This window comes from Arctopsyche grandis, chromosome 10 (genome assembly GCF_051622035.1).
Source record: "Arctopsyche grandis isolate Sample6627 chromosome 10, ASM5162203v2, whole genome shotgun sequence".
In the NCBI taxonomy this organism is placed as follows: Eukaryota; Metazoa; Arthropoda; class Insecta; order Trichoptera; family Hydropsychidae; genus Arctopsyche; species Arctopsyche grandis.
In genome coordinates, this window is record NC_135364.1 from 22,609,697 (window position 1) to 22,628,814 (window position 19,118).

Sequence of the window (19,118 nt, forward strand, 5' to 3'; positions counted from 1 at the left end):
TTTTTTATATAATATTTTTTTATAATTATTTTATCAAAAATAAGCTTATTTTCATATTTTATAACTCAATAAGGTGTATGCACATAAAAAAGAACACATGACCAATCTTTGCCTGCGCCCCCCAAGAAAAAGCTGAAATGACGTCCCTGATTGTTTTCTACCGAAAGTAAAAGCCGCTTTTATGCCGCATTCTTTTATGATGCATTCTATTTACCTAGGACAAGGGTTAATAAGAAATATACAATGTAATTTATGGATCTATTTTGCTTTTGCCATTTTTCTTGTACTTAAATTTGTTTATTCCCATTTTCGAAAAAAAATTTTTTTTTTACACTTGATTTTTAGCGTGATGGAAAATTTTTTTTTTTTATATGGGGGGGGGGACAATTTTTTTTAACCCTGAGTGGGCCCCCTTTGACTCCTGGCATGCACTAATTTCAGTCCCAGTCCGAAACTGGCTGTGGGGTCAGCGCCAGGACGTCGTTCGTATGAGAATGCGGTCATGTGCCACGTGTAAACGACTTTTCAGGACATGTGTTGCGGTTGCCTGATGACATCACTGTTGGGTTTCGTTCGTTTTACGATAGAGCGATGAACTCTTTCTTCTGGAATGGTCAAAGGGGACCATGCCCTTGGGCTATGCATGTTTGTACAGGATCGATGATGAGATCACTGGTTTTGATTCGTAATAGCACTAGTTGTGCTAGATTCCTACATCTCTATAACGGAACATCTGGCAGCTGAAAAGTCCACCATACTAACGATAACTATCATACTAACGAGAACTTGAGTGCCAAATATTGTGTATTCGCGATTTTCATGGCAAAAATTCTCTTTGTGAACACCGCAATGTGACGAATAGTCCAATTACCCTCGCAAATGTCAGTAAAATCTCGATCGCGGAACGTCTGGCGCCCGAATTCCACCCATCTAGAGCTAATCACGCGAACTATCATCCTAACGAGAACTCGAGTGCCAGATATTCCGTATTCGCAATTTACAATGTGTGAAATGGCCAGTTCGGTGATTATTGGTCACAAAGCGCTCGTCCAAAAGTTACCAAAATCTCTATAGCGGAACATCTGGCAGCCGACAAGCATATTAACGATAACTATCATACTAACGAGAACATGAGTGCCAAATGGGTCTACCTCCCGGCACCGAATGTGAAAAGGTCGAAAAAGCAAATATCGGAAGGCAAAGATCGAAAAACGAAAGATCTTAAGTCGAAAGATAAAAAAAGGGTGCGTGGTAAACGGTACTATGTATATATAATATATATTTTTTACATACATATATACCAGGAAGGCCTTACAGGTAAATCCCAATGCGCCTTCCTGGCCAATTACAAATACAAATGCAGCATTTTTATTATAAGTCGTTTGAATTGCGAGATACTGAAAAAATTGGCAAATTAACCGGACATCTATGAATTGTACATAAATTTTTATTGTACATCAATCAAATTTCAAATAGTGGTGACATAGTAGGTAGGAAGGATTTTTAGCCAATTTTTTTTCCGGGAACCGTCTCAACAATGAAATCAGAGAAAATTGGCAAACTCTGATAGGAAATGATCAACCTGGAGTCACAAATCCAGGTCTGACCAACAGCATACTCTGAAAAATTCATTTTCATTCAGGGATAGAACCCGGCACCTTCTTGACGGTAAGCAGAAGCTTAACGTCCGAGCTATGCTGCTGGGTATGAGTGGCATGCGGTGAAATTATCTCTCTTTTTGTCATACAGCCTTTTTTAATGTGCGCGCGCAGGATACGGTAGGAAAATCCTGTTCCTCTTGTTCCTGTTGTATCCTGCTCGCGCAAATTAAGTGAGGATGTACTACGGGGGGAGAGAGACTTTTACCGTCCGCCACTGATATATATACTAACCGTTTTTCATATGTATGCATGGTAAACGAACATTTTCGACTTTTTTACGGTCACCCGTGCCAAATATTCAGTATTCGCGATTTTCATGGCAAAAATCGTCTTTTGAGCGATCGCAATGTGACTAATAATCCAATTACCGAAATAGTCCATTTATTCATTCCCGCATACCGGCTATCAGAACATTTTCGAAACAAATTTGAGCACTAATACAGTATGGTCTCGATTATCCGGGCGCGGATTATCTGGTTTGCGGATTATCCGTGCTTGAAAAATATATTTTTGATTAATTTTTTTTCTTATATGATTATGAGACGCACCGATTGATTGCGACCGTAAATACCCGTGGTTTTTGAAACAAATTATGTCTCACAGAAATGATTTTCGTTCCCTCTTTAAATGTCTTTTATTATTGCGTTAATTCTTTCAGTCGCTTTTGATCAGCGAAGAAATAATAAGTGCGTGTGTGTATTCAGAGCAGATTTTTTCGTAACATACGTACGTAAGTTTAATTATTTTCAATTGCTGATGAATTCTGCATCGAATTTCGAGAATATTTGCAAAGAGAAAATTTGCAACCCGATAAAACCTATAATGCAGATGAAACAGGTCTGGAAGTGATAAAAACGATAAAAACACTGGCTTCAATGAGAGAGAAGTCCGCTCCTGGACATAAATCGTCCAAAGAAAGGATAACTGTCATGTGTTGTGGAAACGCATCAGGAACTCATGAAATGAAACTTTTGATGATTGAGAAAGCAAAGAAGTCTCGATCTTTTAATGGAACTGAAATGAAAATTCTTCCCGTCGATTATTAGTCAGAAAGGAGCATGGATGGACAGGGAGATTTTTTAAGATTGGTTCAAAAAGAAATGAGTTCCAGAGGTGCAAGATTTTTTAAAAAGTAAGGGATTACCATAGAAAGCAGTATTTTTTATTAAATAATGCTCCTTCTCATCCGAACGAAAGCATATTGAAAACAATCGATGAACTTATGGTTAGTCACTGGAGCCTGAGGGGGCCGTGTATTGTTCAAAGGTTGTAAATGCATTGTTAAAGGTTTGCCGAACAATGGATAGCACTGTGACTATCCTACCTCTACTTATGGTTACAAGATTTTTGTTCCCTAATGTGACATCATCAATGAAAGGTCTTTATCGTCAAAGTTTTCTGTAAACGCTTGTTGAGGAAGATTACAACCTGATCATGAGCGTAAAATATCAAAGAGATAGAAATAATTTAAAAGGTCAAAATAAAATAATGAAATAATGTTTAAGAAAAAATATTATTTCTAGTTTACGAATTCTATCCAAAACCTTATCAATTCTAAGTTAGTACATAAAGAATGCAAATAAATCTAAGTTTTCCGCTTGAAACTTTCAGTAGTGTGGAAAAAATCGTGTGGTCACAACATTTTTGACTTTTCTAAGAGGAAAAAAATCTCACTTTCGGTTTATTAACATTAATATATTTTTTCTTATTTTATCACATTGATTCAAGAATTATACTTGAATTTTCTTGTGAAAAATACATATGTACATATATTTAAAGGGTCGGAAAAATAGTGAAAGTAAAATCGAACAAGAGTTAACTGCCACTTCCGGTTGATGGAACTTCTCTAAATTGTATATATTACTGGCTGAACCCCGGAATGCGTTGCAATGCCATAATAACGCATGCAATTCCCGTTCCCCTTCCCGTTTCCGTTCCCGTTCCCGTTCTCATTCTCGTTCCCGTTCCCATTTGTCGGAAAAACGCAGGCAGCGAACACATTTGAAATTATTGCGTTGCAATGACACTCATTCCCGTTTTTACCGTTTCCGTTCCCGTTTTATCCCGTTTTTTTTTCACAGTTATCTTCCCGGACATGCATACAACAAATCCTGAAAGTTCAGTCGGAATCGGTTCAGAGGTTTAGGAGCCTATTGGAGATACACACACAGACATTAATTTATATAAGACATTAATTTATATAATTATTATAAAATTTTAGTTCAATACTCCAGAAGGTTTCCGAGATTAACATTAAATAAGTAAAAGCTTTCTAATAAAATATTCAAAAATATGAGTGCATAAATTTATCAATTTTATTTCATTTGAAATAGTTTTGGTTAGATCTGTTGAGCGCCTTTAGGAGATACCTATAAGCAGTGGCGGACTGGGACTGAAATAAGTGCATGCCAGGAGTCAAAGGGGGCCCACCCAGGGTTAAAAAAATTTGTCCCCCCCCCCATATAACAAAATTTTCTTCTTTCCATCACGCTAAAAATCAAGGGTGAAAAATAAATAAAATTTTCAAAAATGGTAATTAACTAATTTAGGTACATGAAAAATGGCAAAATCAAAGTAGATCCATAAATAACATTGTATATTTCGTTTTAACCCTTTTTCTAGGTAAATATAATGCATCATAAAAGAATGCGGCATAAAAGCGGCTTTTACTTTGGGTAGAAAACAATCAGGGACGTCATTTCAGCTTTTGGTTGGGGGGGGGGGGGGGGGCAGGCAAAGATTGGTCAAATTGAACTCATTTTTAAATCGGAATAAAAATGGAAAATATTCTTTGCATATACACCTTATTGAGTTATAAAATATGAAAAAAATAAGCTTATTTTTGAAAAAACAATTGTATAAATATATCATGTAAATAGCGAAAAAAGCGCCGCAGGCGAAATTTTTTTTCCAAAAATCTTCACATAGTCAACAAAAATCGACCATCCAAACTGAGTCACTAAAAAACTATCAATTAACTTAATTTCTACCGACTGTCTTTTCACTTTATCTATGTATGTACATATGTACGTAATAATAGATAAAGTTTTGTGATTATGCGAAAATTCGAACTAGTACTTTTACCCTATAAGATCGAGGTATTTTTATTTTTTTCTCGGAAACTTTTCAACGTATTGAACTGACATTTCATATCTATAATTATAAACCTAATGCCAAGTTATATATAAAATTTCGTGAACATCCGTTAACCGAAAGTGACAGTTTACTCCTGTTGGCAGTTTACCGGATTTTTCTTCCACTATTTTAATCGACCCTTTAAATATGTCTGCTCTTCACGATTTTATGTGTAATTCCTAAATTTTCCTCTTAGAAAAGTAAAAAATGTTTAACGTATCAAGTTGAAAATTTATATTTGTATTCTGTATGTACTAATTTGGAGTTGATAAGGTTTGGTCAGAACGCAATTTTATTAAATAACTATAACTTTTTTTGGACCGAACTCATCACACACGAAGTGCCCCCCTATGCCCCCCCCCCCAAATTAGGTCCCTGAAAAAAATTCATAATATTTTCAATTAATGTTAATCGAAAATCGGGATTTTGGGGAGGGGGCCCTTATCCTATATTTCTATATACATGGATGTGTCTAGATTAGGAATAGATTTTATATTCGGAAACTGTTTAAAATTGTGTATTTAAATCTTACTATATCGTCGAAGTATAATCAAATGTTATTTTGAAAGTATGAAGTAAATTTAAATCGCTGGTTTAAAATCGCAAAATTTAAATTTTGATGATGAATCGTCCTATCAAAATTATTTTAGGCAATTCAGTTTATATTATTTACGGAAATTTGTTTATTCCCATTTTTATTTCACTGTGTAGTTGTTACATAGGTATTGATATATATGTACATAATATTGAGGTTAAAAATGGGCCCGACAAAAGGGCCCACGCAAATTTTGAAACTTACATTTCGAGCCTAATAAAAAAGTTAACCGATCCTTGGGCTGTTAAAGCAGGTATTAGTTTTTTTGTGTATATCGTAAGAAATTTGTTTTGTTGAAATACCCAAACTTTAGGTCCCAAAGTGCAATATCCTATAAATTTTTACACACGTGAAATAGTTAAAAAGTTATTTAATTTTACTGAGGGCCCATATTTTCTAAGAGATAGTGGGGCCCACATGCCATCGGGCATGTTCGCTTGTATGGCCAGTCCGCCACTGCCTATAAGAGAAGATCTTCCACTTCCGGATAATTTTAAAATTTGGTAAAGATTTACGTCGTATCGATAAGCATTTTGATAACCGATATTAAGTTTCAACTCTATAAGAAATACGTTGTTCAAAAAATTTCCAAAATACACAATCTAACATACACACACATTTTTTCTACGCGATGAAAACACGAACAGTGATCGATTCTGACTTCAAAGCAGTCAAAATCTTGAGTTTGAATTTAGCTACCAGGATAACCGCCGCTACTAAAATCGCTCGCGCGATCGCCCAAATCTCGTAAAAAAACATTTCTTGAGCAATATTTGGGTAGTTTTCTGTACGGCAATTTTCCTGTGCGACGAATTTCGTGCTACAGGAGATCCGCGCGAGCGATTTTCGTAGCGGCGGTTATCCTCGTAGCGATTCACATTTGGCATGTAATCACCGAAACAAAAAATCTATAGTTGGTAATATTCAGTACTTGCAAAAACATTTTCCACGAATCGCACTGAAAAAAAGTTTCAGCGTCGAAATCACCCTCCCCCCCAGATCTGACCAGGCAAAGAACAGGCATGTGATTTGATGTAAAAATATGAATCTTTATCAAATCGATTATTCGTTACTAAAAGCTTGGAGGAGCAGAAAAATTTAAGCGTGTAGATTAGAAGCTTCCTTCATAAAAAAGGAAGCCGAAATAGCGTCCCTGTAAAGATCCTTTACTTAAGCATAGTGCTGGGGTGGGCAGCCGTCCCCCTTAGATTTGAACGGGACTATTCACGTTGTTTAATGTATTATTATGAATTTGAATAAAAATACTAAACCAACAAAAATAGAATATTGAAATTTTTTAGAACACTGGCAGGTATATTTTTTTCCGCCGATTTTTCCCAGAAAAAAAATTTTTAACTCCCAAATATGTATATTTTGTTTTGTTGTTTTTCTTGCTTTGAAAGATATTTGTAAAACAAATTGTTGAATAGGATTACCTTTCTATTACTGAAAAAATGATTAAAAGAAATAGTTAAAATTCATATACACTATTTTTTTTTAATATAATACACCCCCCCCCCCCCTTAAGTCATTCCTTACTGGTCAAAAATGTTGCCCCCCCTCCTGGGAAAAGCTGAAATGACGCCCCCGCTTAAGTAACTCAACCAAACTTCGGTAGAAATTATTCTTCCCTATCCACACATTTAAAATGGTAAACGGATTATTGCGCAAATTGCGATCGCGCGCATACCACAAAAATCGCGAATACGGAATATCTGGCACTCGAGTACTCGTTAGTATAATATTCCGCGTTGGTAAATTTCGATTGATGGAGTAATTGGGTGCCAAATGTTCCATAATCGAGATTTTAGTGACGTGCGTGAGATCACTTTTTGCGGATTAATCACCGAACCATTTAAAACTTACTATACTCAAGGAACTACCAAAGTCCTTAATTGTCCCTCTCAATGTTGACACAGTCGCGAAGAAACGTGGTATATTGCATATTTCTGTATACAACGCAAATATCAAAGGAAGGAGGAAAACCTGGGGAAAGGGGATATAAATAAATATTTCGGTTGATTCTTAATTCTAATCTCAATCCATTTTTGTTTATTATTATTAATTTTAAAATAGTTAAATCATACACAACGCTTAAGAATATTTTTATATATGTAGGTGTGAAATATATATGTATAATGAAATATTGCACATAAAGTATATATAATGAAATATTGCACATAAACTTACAGGCTAGATAATTAACATTTAAATAATAAAAACAACCAGTTTCCGTAAATTTCTAAATAACACAACTTTTCACAACAAATGTTTAAATAACTAGTGACTAAAAAACAATTTAACCAATTATAATAACTTATGATCAGTGACCCGCACCAAATGTTGAACAAACAAAAAAAAGTCAAAACAACAAAAACACTGAGAATAAAACTAAAGTGAGTAAATAAAATTACAAAACTTGGAATAATTTTTTTCAGAAAGCAAGCAAAATGATGTACATATTTAAGTTTCAGCTGAAATTGTTGCATCAATCAATAAATTGAAATCTAATTCATTTAAACTTGCTTTCGCAGTAAGTAAATCTAGGAATGTATCTAGAGGAGAAAGTCTATCTCCCGAAGGAAATGCTGCCAGCCCTAAAATCAACAAAACAAAACAAATTGCAGTTAAATTGTAATGTATCATTCATGTATGTATTTAGAATTTTAGAATATTTAGTTCACATCAACTAAACTCACCCCTTCGAGTATTAGTGATGCGAGAATTGGAAACCAGCCGAGATAAGTGAGCCGGTTGACCAGCAAGTATAGTAGCTGCATGGTCCCTAGCACGGAGTAAAAGTGCAGCTGAATGATTACAACTGACCAAAGCACGTCTTCCACGTCCTCTTCCTCCCAAAGCCGCCAAACGTATCCCTCTAAGAACCGCTTCACTATTGTCACCAGCGTCTAACCAAATATCTTCATTCAAGAATTTTTTTTTACTATTCAAAATCACAAGGTAAATTAGTGCAATGTCAATAATACCTGCGATGACGACTTTCAAAAAATCGATTTGAATTTCGAATACGTTTCGATGTACGTACTGAAGAAAGTTTGGAAACGGTAATGAGCGATAGCCCAAATACGTGAAGAACGATGAGAAGCCTTGAGGTAATGGAAAAGCCATTGAATCAGCGGCTAAATAGTACGTTTCCAGAGCTTTCAAGAGCATATATCGGTGATCCTCATTCATTTCATCTCTAAAATTAATCATTTAAAATAAAAATATACATAGGAAAATGTGCTTGTAAGAAAATTATGAGGTTTCCTAAAAAAATACTTTTTAAGACAAACAATTTTGGCTTTTAGAGTATTTAGAAATTATAATCATATTATGCATATATATAATAGAACATATATTATAATCACGATAGAATTAAAGATAGAAAACAGTATAATATTACAAAGTAACGGAGTTAATATATTATATTAATATGTATGTACATATTATGTTGTTACACTAGCTTGTAAAACACGTAAATCCAAAATTACATATTGATAAAAAATGTTTTATCGATCATAGTATATGTAGTATCAATTTTATAGCGCTTTTTGATTTTGTTTTTAATGTTATAGTTTAAAATTTTACTCACAGGTGAATTTGGAATAGACAAAAGACAACATAATTATTGATTTGAACAAAATTGGATTTACGAGGTTTACAAACTAGTCTATATAACGAAATGTATAATAATACAATGTTAATATATTATTCATGCAATAATACAATAATTTCTGGCAGGCATGTCAAACTTATAGCATATAAACAAAGGTTAATATGGCAGTGTTCATCATAAATAGACAGTTCCGTTTAACAAAAACCAACCCACATAAGCAATTTTCTGACGTCCACAACTTTATTTTTTTTTTATATATAATATGAAGGCAAATTCATAAATTTCGATGATAATTTGTTACGTACACCGCCGAGTAAGTGCAATCGGATTAGGCCGAGTAGCATCCCAAAGACTGAGTAACCGTTATAATTGGTTTCAAGGATTATCTCCAGGCTTAAGTATAAGTCGGCTAACAATGATATACCCCCGAATGCACTTAGCGGGGGTAGCGGCAACTCGGTCGCATTCTGGTAGAGTTCTCAGAACCGACAGCGATAGCGTGGGACCGACTTCCGTGGCACATCTAGTACGTGACCATAACAATAGGTAAACAAACCGGACGTCGAAGATGCCCTGAGAGACCTTTACTTTATAAGGAGGTACTTAGGCGATATCAAGAAATTCTGGACGGAGCACTGTCAGTGCGTGTATCTCTTTAATCACCAATAAATGCTGTGACACGACTTTGGCCTTTTACTTGAATCCTCCACCCACCCCTACGCAACGATAATAAACACTAAATTATTCATGATGTTTCGTACCAGCATTAAAGAATTTATATAATCTGCTTTTTTATACATATAATCATACAAATCAATTTATGAAAATGTGAATGACAAGAAATTCATTGAAACCTGATTATACCATTTCGAGTATATATGTATACTGTATTTGGACGAATGAATGTAGTTTTTAAATAAAAAATGCCACTCTGCCTGAAGAAAAAGATCTTCGATCAATGCGTTTTGCCAGTGTTGATGTATGGATGTGAAACTTGGACATTGAACGCCAAGTTGCTACACAAAGTCCAATGCACACAAATAAGTATTGATCAATGTATGCTTGGCATAACGAGGAAAGACAGGAAACAGAAAACATGGGTGAGAAGTATGACGAGGGTTGTGGATATAATGGATAGAGTGAAGAGATTGGAATGGCCACGTGGCTAGAAGAATTGACGAAAGGTGGGCAAAAGAAGTGCTAGAATGGTACCCGAGAGAATGCAAAAGGGTAAAAGGAAGACCGCAGGGAAGATGGGTAGAAGAAATTAGGAAAATGTGTGGGGTGAGATGGATGAGAGTTGCGCAAAACAGAGACGCCTGGAAGCGTGTTGGAGAGGCCTTCATCCAGCAGTGCATGGTGAATGGCCGTAGATTTTGATGATGATGATGTATACTCTATATATCATCATCATTTGGAGTCACCAGTCCAAAGAAAACAGAACAATTACTTATGTGGCTTACTTTCAATATGAAAAACTATGTCTATGAGTATGTTGTTAATATAATAGCAAGGAATGTATAAGTTGGTCATGCCTGCCTTACGGCATAAAGGTGGTTAATGTGTTAAAATAGTCGAGTTACATGAAAGCAAAGCCCCTCTCTTGGTCGGGTTTGGCAGTAGCCGCCAAGGCTTTACAGATAATCAAGCAGAGAGTACGAGACGTCTCCAACTGGGCAGCAGCATAACGAGTAGCCACCGCATGCACGTGTGTAGCGCTACCTTGAGCTCCTTGCCCTGCACCCACAGCGCTTCCATGCTTAAGCAGATGCATGCTGACTTCCCGTAAGTTCTAGCACATGGTCAATTTGTTAATTTTACACCAATATGGATAAGTATGTGTGTACAAGTATATAATAGACATTAGAAACTACCAGTACACCCGATAGTACACAGTGAGATATACATAAGTAGTGGAAGCATTTCTAAATAATTTTTTTTTTACAATGATTAAGGCGCAGACACACTGAATCGTATAGTACGGCTTGCCTAGGTAGAATCCAGTTGTGATGGGCGTATCCTCATGTCATTGTTAATTCATACGATCTTATTATTTCGACAAGTTTCTCCTACGTTTCTATAAATATTGAGTAATGTGGGAACATGAGTGAAAATGTTCAGACCTAATTGAATTCGTGCATAGAGAATAATAATCTGGGGAACGGGACCCGTAAGTGTCCATACAATGGACACGCTGAAGTTTTCACAAGCCTTGTCTAGACAACGGATTGCAGAGGCTGTGCTATGCAACTTTTCCTTTAAAAGGTAGAACAGATGGTAGATCAGATATTCTGGAGTGAGCGATGATTTCGTGTGGACCTCCTAATACGTTGAATAAATACTGTGAAGCGACTTTAGCCTTTCATTTCGATCCTGAACCCACCCCTACGCAACAATGGGGATCACTGTTATCGATTACCGTCAGTACAAGGAAAAATATCGCCGAAAACACTTCAGGGGTGAGTTTTGGCCTGGGTCACCATAGCATAGATCAGGCGTGCTACTGTTTTTTTTTACATGTGCAAAATGTCTAGAAAATAAAAACACATCCTGCGTATCACTCTGTGTGTCTGCGCCCTACATAAATCATATATTAGAGATTCATAATAAATATTTATATAAAGCGAATATGATTAAAAACCATTTAATTATACATATGTATCCGATATAATGGTTGCTATTTGATTTATAGGTTTGGAATTAGGATATATTAGTCATTTCTTTGATTTCTCATCACAGATCTGCCAAATTTTGTCCACTAGCCTAGATGCAAATTTATTTAGATAAGAAACTATATTTCAAAATATTCCGAATCCACTTGAAGAATCATTCTATGATGCAGTAGGGAAAGTTGGTCTAGAAGAGGAGATTTTATTTTAGTTTTTACCATTTGTCTATTTATAATGGGAGATCTACATATACTATAGTATAAAATACCCTATAAATTCAGTAAAATTAAACTACAATAAAAAAGACAGTGATATAGATTAAAGATGAAATGAAAATTTTGATTACTATTTTATTGGGGAAGTGCTGTAACTGATTTATTTTTGTTAAGTGGTTTGTAAGTAAAATCTATACTGATAAATTTTATGTACTGTATCTAACATTTTCCAAATAAAATCATGAATTTTTATGGAGCAGGTTAAAACCTATTAATAAAATAAATACTTCTGCTACTTATGGCCCAGCCTGCATAGTGATAGTTTGTAATTAAGCACTTTATACATGAATCGTTGCTAGAATATATACAAAAATGAATTTTACTTATTAAAACAAACCTATTTCAATCAATATTTACCACAGATATAACATGTTCCTGTTTACTAGCCGTACAAGTGTCAATTTCAAAAAATGGTGGAAGTGCTACGTCATTAGTCTGCGATGTCTGAAAAGTGAAAGGCGGTGCTACACGACGAGGTGGAGGAGGACCTCCAGCCGGCGACAACGGAGTGCTACACCGTGAAAGAGCTTCAGGCTGCAAAAACCATAATCAATGTTGTGAAAACAAAACAAATATTACAAACAATACTGAAAAAATAACACACCTGATAACACGCCAAAGAAACTTTCAGCTTCTCAAGGACTTGATGCGATTTGAAGCGTATTGTTACGGAAGATAGATAATCCCACAATCGGGTCCACATATCTGAGCGAAATGGTACGATACGTTGACGGGGCGATAGAAGCATCATAGCCGTGTTCAACTCCTCTTGACTTACAGATAAAGTAGTCCCGCTTATCTATTTTGCATCAATAGTGTTAATATTATATTTGAGACGTATCAATGCTGTCAAATGGATATAAAGTAGTACCTGAACGAGGGACGGTTTCATGTTTGTAGTAAACGGAAGTAGTCTTGTAAGTGGTAAAGCTGCAGTTGCAAGACAATTTTTAGTGGCTATATAACTTCCACCGGTGAGAAATTCTTTAAGCACCGCACAAAAAGTTCCAACTTCATCACTAGGTTTGATGCAAATGTCACCGATCAACTGCAACGAAATAAATGTGAATTAAATCAACAAATAGTACAATCGATTTAATCAAAAGTTTAATGGTACCTCTTCTACAATGTCTATGTTCAAATCGTGATGCAAAAAGTAATGAAGTATCGACAATTTATTCTCAATTGATGTATTCGATTTGAAGAATGTTATCAATTGTGAGTTTGAAATGTTCACTTTGACAATGTCGAGTGTAACCAGGTCGACCAGAGTGCTTTTGTTATTTCCTAGCAGGGGTACTAAATGGTCTCCTTGCACACAAAAGTTCGGCGGAAGTACAATGTGACAACACGGTTCATGGCTCAATCCAACGTCTAGTAGATGGGTAAAGAGCGTCGGAAGATGTACCAGAAGATAGTCATCTATTTAAAGAAAATATATATGTACATATAGATTTCAAGATTGGTTGTTGTAAAATTGATTTGTTCAAAATATATGGTAATACCTTTATAGAGCGAAAAAGTGGGTCTTAACGATTTGGCTAGTGACCATATTAAATTCGGTATAACGCAATGCGTTACATATCCATGGTGTAATAATGTTATTGAGTATGCAAAATGTACGCCGTTTTCATTTTCAGCCAAATTTTTGGGATCTTCGTTGGTAGTTTTCGATTCTTCTTCAGGCTGAAATATAATTTTGGGTTGTATACATTTATGTATGTACTTATATTTACAAAAGTATAATATTCACTTTGTATAAGTAGTGATGACATATGCAAACGACGCCTGATGGATGTGAAACAATTTGCAAATCCAAGGAACAATCATGGATTCTCAACGGAACAGCGTCGTCTTCGTATAAGCCGCACGATGGAGTCTCACTCGTTGCCGGAGGGTGAGGTAGGTTCAGGGGAATATTCAACTGAGAAACAAAACGAAATGAAAAAATTTTCACAGGTATATTGTTAAAGGTGGAATAACAATAGGCAGCAGAAATACTTTTAGCATAAGATTTGCAGACGATGTGGCGTTAATGGCAAGCAATGAGGATGAAATGGCTGAACTACTTCGTACAATAGATATAGAGAGTAGACATCTGGGTGAACATATAAACAAAAATCCTATTCGTTGACAGATTTGAGACTCTCATAAAGTCTAACGCTCTAATAGACTATGAGGAAGTCGACGACTTTATCTACATATGTATGTAGGTGCTTTGATCTCGAGGGAAGTAGAATACCAATTGGAAATCCACTGAAGAGTAGGAATGGCGAAAACGGCAATGGTCAGTCTGATATAAATATAGAAGGATGAAAATTCATCTGGTGCGATCTCTGATGTTCCCCATTGGATTGTAAGGAGGCGAGACATGGACCCTGAAAAAGAGAGAAAGGGACATTCTAGATGTGGTGTTGGAGACGGATGCTGCGCATACCATGGACCACAAGACGCGCAAACATCTCCACCCTCAAAGAGCTGGCAGTCTCAGAGAGACTCTTCACATGTAGAAAAAGGGTTCCTTCCTATTTTGGCCACATAGCCAGGAAGAATGTGGGAAGTCTGGAGAGGCTGGTAGTCACCAAAACGCTGGAGGGATAACCAAATCAAAGAACTGGCGGGATCGTCCCTTATCGCTGCTTTCAACTTGGCACAGAACCGGGAGGAGTGGACGCAGATCGTCCATCAAATTCCAGACATCGATGACTACGACACTCAGCATTGAGCAAACAGGGAAGAAGAAGAATCATATGCTTGACTAGCATGCATAGTTAATAATTTTGTACATGGTAAGCATTCACAGGATCCCTAGTACCACCACACGGTACAAGCATGTTTGAACAGCGTCAGGTTGTGCTTGAACTATGTCAAGTTCGGACGACGATCCGCAGCACTTTGGCTGCTCTTATCCTGGTTTTTAAAAGAAAAATAGGAAGGAAGAAACGTGGCATGTGGTGTAAATACTGGTTTATGAAAAGAAAAACCTATTCTCATATTAACTTATTGAATGAACTGAAAATATATCCACCTGATTGGCATAATTGTTTCAAAATGCCCGGAGAAACTTATTTGAATCTTTTGTCACTCATCACATCTTCAATTAAAAAGCAGAATATGGTCATGATAGAAGCTATAACAGCATGTGAAAGATTTGTCAGCAACATTACGATTTCTTGCAACCGGAACGATCTCAAATATTTCATTGAAGTAGGAAAATGAGCTTCTAGGAGTTTCTTGATCTCTCAAAAAGACAAATAATTGGTAATGGATACCAAAGTGTGGTTTCAGATGTTTCATTTGTACCAGAGCCAGAGCAACGAAATTCATCAATTTTTTTTCCCTTCTATAATTAGTTCTGAAGCTATCTATCTTCTTTACAACCATATTCTAGTCGGCGATTGGATCAATTAATTTATATTTTTCTAATAAATTATTATATGCCTTTTCCATCTTATCTTATCATGATATGCTTCAGATTTAAAACACCAAAGATATGGGTTATATTGGTAAGTAGACATAAAATCTTCAAACAATTCAAGGACTGACGGTTGCTTGCACAAACTTGCATATCACGTTTGCGCAATTATTGTTTATACAAGCATAGAGATGAAAATTAAATAAAGCTTTAAACCACTTGTACAATCAAAATACTTGCTCAAAATAATTACAGCTACCTTAAGTCTATAAAAAAGGATGGATAATAAATGGAAAATATACTTACGACAGTTTCGTGCGGCATATCTTCGTGAAACTGAAAACCAGAGAGCGTAGGAGTGGTATCCCGCTGCATTTTGTAATCATTGACTTCGATAGAGCTTTGAGCAGGTATTCGATAATGTATGTAATATAGAACCTGATATTGAAAAAATCAAGTGTAATTTAATATATTTCAATTTTTCAGATATGATGAGTAGAGCCCGGAATCTGAAGGGGCTGTTTATTGTTCAAAGATTGTAAATGCATTGTTAAAGGTTTGCCGAACCTTTTTTACAAAGGATTTACAACAATTGAACAATAGGCGGCACGTTTCCGGCCCCTTCAGATTCCGACCTCTAATGATGAGCTATACAAATGGAAAATACCTGATGAACCGGATCCCACTGCGCCCAAGAAAACGACTTAACAATGGTATCTTGATGCAACCCTTTATCATCCATACTCCATGATTCATTAGCGAAATCGTCACAATCATCTGGTTCTAATTTTATAGTAACGGATTTTATACCTAAAATCGATAATTCAATTTCAAGACAATTCTTTTGTTATTAAAAAATCATTAATACACACATCATACTTACATTCCAAATGTATCATAACTAAGAGTTTATCAACGATGGACCGTCGCAGGAACGATTTGCTTTTCTTGTATAGGAATTGAACCATAATTTGTCGGTTTCGCTCGTTTTCAATCGGCATCGGTTTAGTTCTGTGCTTTGGCTTTAAAGGTATTAAATAAGGTCTATATAAATGTTCATCGCTTTCATCGTTTAACTTCTGCTTTACTACATAGGCGAGTACAGTGCGAGATTCGTTAACGGAAGCTTGGATGATGTTTAGACGAGTATCGAATCTGTGCAGTATTTTAAAGTCGTTCGATTCGTATTGATAAGCAGCGATGCTGGTGATATCGGATTCGGATATGGGGGATGTAGAGATCCATGTGAATAGTTGGGAAAAGTCTTGCTCTTGTCCCACTAAACGCCATTCTCTCGGAGCAGGGATATCTGTAAAACAATATTTGTTTTTATAAAATGCTATCGAAAGTATTCGTCGAATATTAATTAATATCAACTATCGTATATCTATGCAGCTATAGTTCTGCGAAAACGATCTAAATCAAATGAGAAATTGGGCTTAATGAGTCGAAATTCACGAATCTTTTTTTTACAATAAACTGACAGTATCTGACACTGTCACAATCTTCAGCAGTTATTTCATAAAAATGTTAATAAAAGTATTTGTTTTTAGCTTAAACGTAATCTTTTAACCCTTTGCTCGCGGCAATAAATATAGCGAACAAGCCCTGTACGCGGCACCTTTTTCGCGAATTTGGCAATCGAGTTTTCGACCTTAAATACAGATTTTAACATTTACTCAAGTAACCAGATATGTTAATTAACACATAAAGTATTATTTTAAACAATAAAATACATAATATCTCTCGTAGTTTTGGATTAATTGTCAAATAGTCATTCTTCATAATTATATGAAGACGTGACGTCACATAGACGAGATTTCAGTATGGTTTCAGTATGAATAGATGACATTCAACTCAGTAATATATTCAACCAATTTTGAACCTTAAAACAGTTGAAATAGGCGCATATAAGGCTCAAAATCCCGTGCAAAGTTCAGAAATTCTATGGAAGACGGCCGCGCTACAGACTTGTCGCCCAAAGCTTCCATAGAAGACGGCCGCGGGCAAATGGTTAAGACTCTTTTTCATTTAACAACTTCGAATGATATTTATTTTCACTTCCAATTACTTATGGCAATGAAGCTAGTTAAGAAACGGATCTCAGAATTTAAAGCTTCGGTATTTGAAATACCTCTAGATAAAACTTATAAATGAATATTTATGTACATTCGTATTTTATTGAAAAATAGCTGCAGAGGATTAGGTTTCGACGACGAATGCTAGTTACCATATCACATTTATTAAATGTAGTAAAAGTAGACAACAGTTGTAACAATATACTATTAATGTGCGTTGGATCTTTATGACAGAACTTCGTCTAAATATCTATTATAAAATTGACAAAATTCAAATAAACACATAAAATGAGTTACAGGAGGTTGGATATTATCTTCTATGAAACGAAATTCATCAAAAATTAATAGAATACGATTTTCAAAGCTTAAAGTAAAGAAATTATAAAAAAAATATTAATATTATGAAATTTTGTAATTTTTTCAGATTGATGACGATGTGTGTAAATATTATGAATTAATGGAATCGATTTGGTATGAGATAAGAAACGGCAAATGACAGATAAAGTATTATTTTGACAGATAAATAAAACTTGCGAGTTTCTCCTGGGGGTTGTAATTTAGCACATAAACGTCTCAGTAGAGAGTCTCCAGGTCCAGTTTGCGCCCCTCCCACCTCCCTATCCTTCTCCAGAGACCACATCCCTTCGAGCTGAAGAGGCTCCACCTTCTGACAGATAACGACAGTAGGCTCTCCACTGCTGCCACAATAAAAACACCAAAATAACATTTGATAACGTTATACAGATACTACACGAATGCTGATCTCTTTTAAATCCTTTTCAAACGAGGCTGCTTCGTCGTGAAAATTTGTTCATAGTTTCCGATAGAGAATCTTCCCATGTAAGGAAATGCCTTGGAGAAAGAATGTTTTAAGTGGCTTCCCCTTGTTTTCTGAAGTTAAAGGAGAAAAACTATACTAAAGTTCAATATTTATCGACGTCCTTATTGTATAAAATCATTTTTATAATAACTAATTTACCATTAAATTTAGAAAAATGGCAAACTTTCAAATGAAACATTTTCTTTATACGTTTCAACTGGTAAACGGATTATTTCGCACATTACGATCGCGCGCACGACAATCGTTGCAACGAAAATCGCAAATATCGAGTATCTGAAACACAAGTTCTCGTTAGTATGATAGTTCGTGTGGGCATCTCTCGATGGATAGAATTTTCGGGTGCCAGATGTTCCGTGATCGAGATTTCAGTGACGTTTGCGAGATCGCTTTGTGCGGAATAATCACCAAACTGTTTCAACTAGCGTCAGGTATATTTTCAAAATATACTACCAAAAAATTAATTTGATCAATTTCAGGCAGGATTTTTACTTTAAATCTCTCGAACTTGTTGCAGTTTTCACTGGTAAAAACTTTTAGTAACGAATAATCGATTTGATAAGTTAATAGGTTCATCAAATGACATGCATGTTCCTGAACTGGCCAAATATAAGCCCGCCTTTACATGACTTAGACCGGCAGCCACGTCTTGCGCCGAGTAATAGTCGTTCTGTTGTATGGGTGGGTATGCACTGTTTCACACGTCCCGGTTGTGGATTCACCCGGAACGTGTGAAACAGTGCATACCCACCCATACAACACTGAGCCTAGTACCCGGCGCAAGCGCGCCTGCCGGTCTAATCCATCCTTCCCGTATAAAGGCGGGATAAGGG

The 19,118-nt window shown here is 35.8% G+C and overlaps 1 protein-coding gene across 2 annotated transcripts; it reads right to left on the minus strand.

Moving 5' to 3' along the window:
• Positions 1-7,406: 7,406 nt before the first annotated feature.
• Positions 7,407-18,149, minus strand: pigeon (gamma-secretase activating protein pigeon). Of its 2 annotated transcripts, none has more exons than XM_077440405.1 (14): positions 17,982-18,149; positions 16,253-16,678; positions 16,037-16,179; positions 15,676-15,807; positions 13,708-13,878; positions 13,460-13,640; positions 13,072-13,376; positions 12,826-13,002; positions 12,559-12,753; positions 12,312-12,488; positions 10,594-10,802; positions 8,379-8,593; positions 8,091-8,300; positions 7,407-7,988 (listed from the first exon to the last, which is right to left on the minus strand). In XM_077440405.1, exons 1-14 carry the CDS (start codon positions 18,085-18,087, stop codon positions 7,855-7,857), a joined length of 2,781 nt encoding a protein of 926 aa, XP_077296531.1. In that variant the 5' UTR covers positions 18,088-18,149; the 3' UTR covers positions 7,407-7,854. The 2 variants fall into 2 exon arrangements, with proteins under 2 accessions (XP_077296531.1, XP_077296530.1); XM_077440404.1 differs by having other exon boundaries at positions 7,412-7,988; positions 8,091-8,312; positions 17,982-18,141.
• Between the last annotated feature and the right edge of the window lie 969 nt (positions 18,150-19,118).

Coding starts and splice junctions, on each gene's coding strand:
- pigeon (XM_077440404.1), bottom strand. CDS start 18,087: ATGTGGTCTCTGGAGAAGGATAGGGAGGTGGGAGGGGCGCAAACTGGA. Junction 10,803..12,311: donor AGGAACATGTTATATCTGTG/GTAAATATTGAT, acceptor ACCATGTGCTAG/AACTTACGGGAAGTCAGCAT. Junction 8,594..10,593: donor GAGAGGGGCTTTGCTTTCAT/GTAACTCGACTA, acceptor GATTAATTTTAG/AGATGAAATGAATGAGGATC.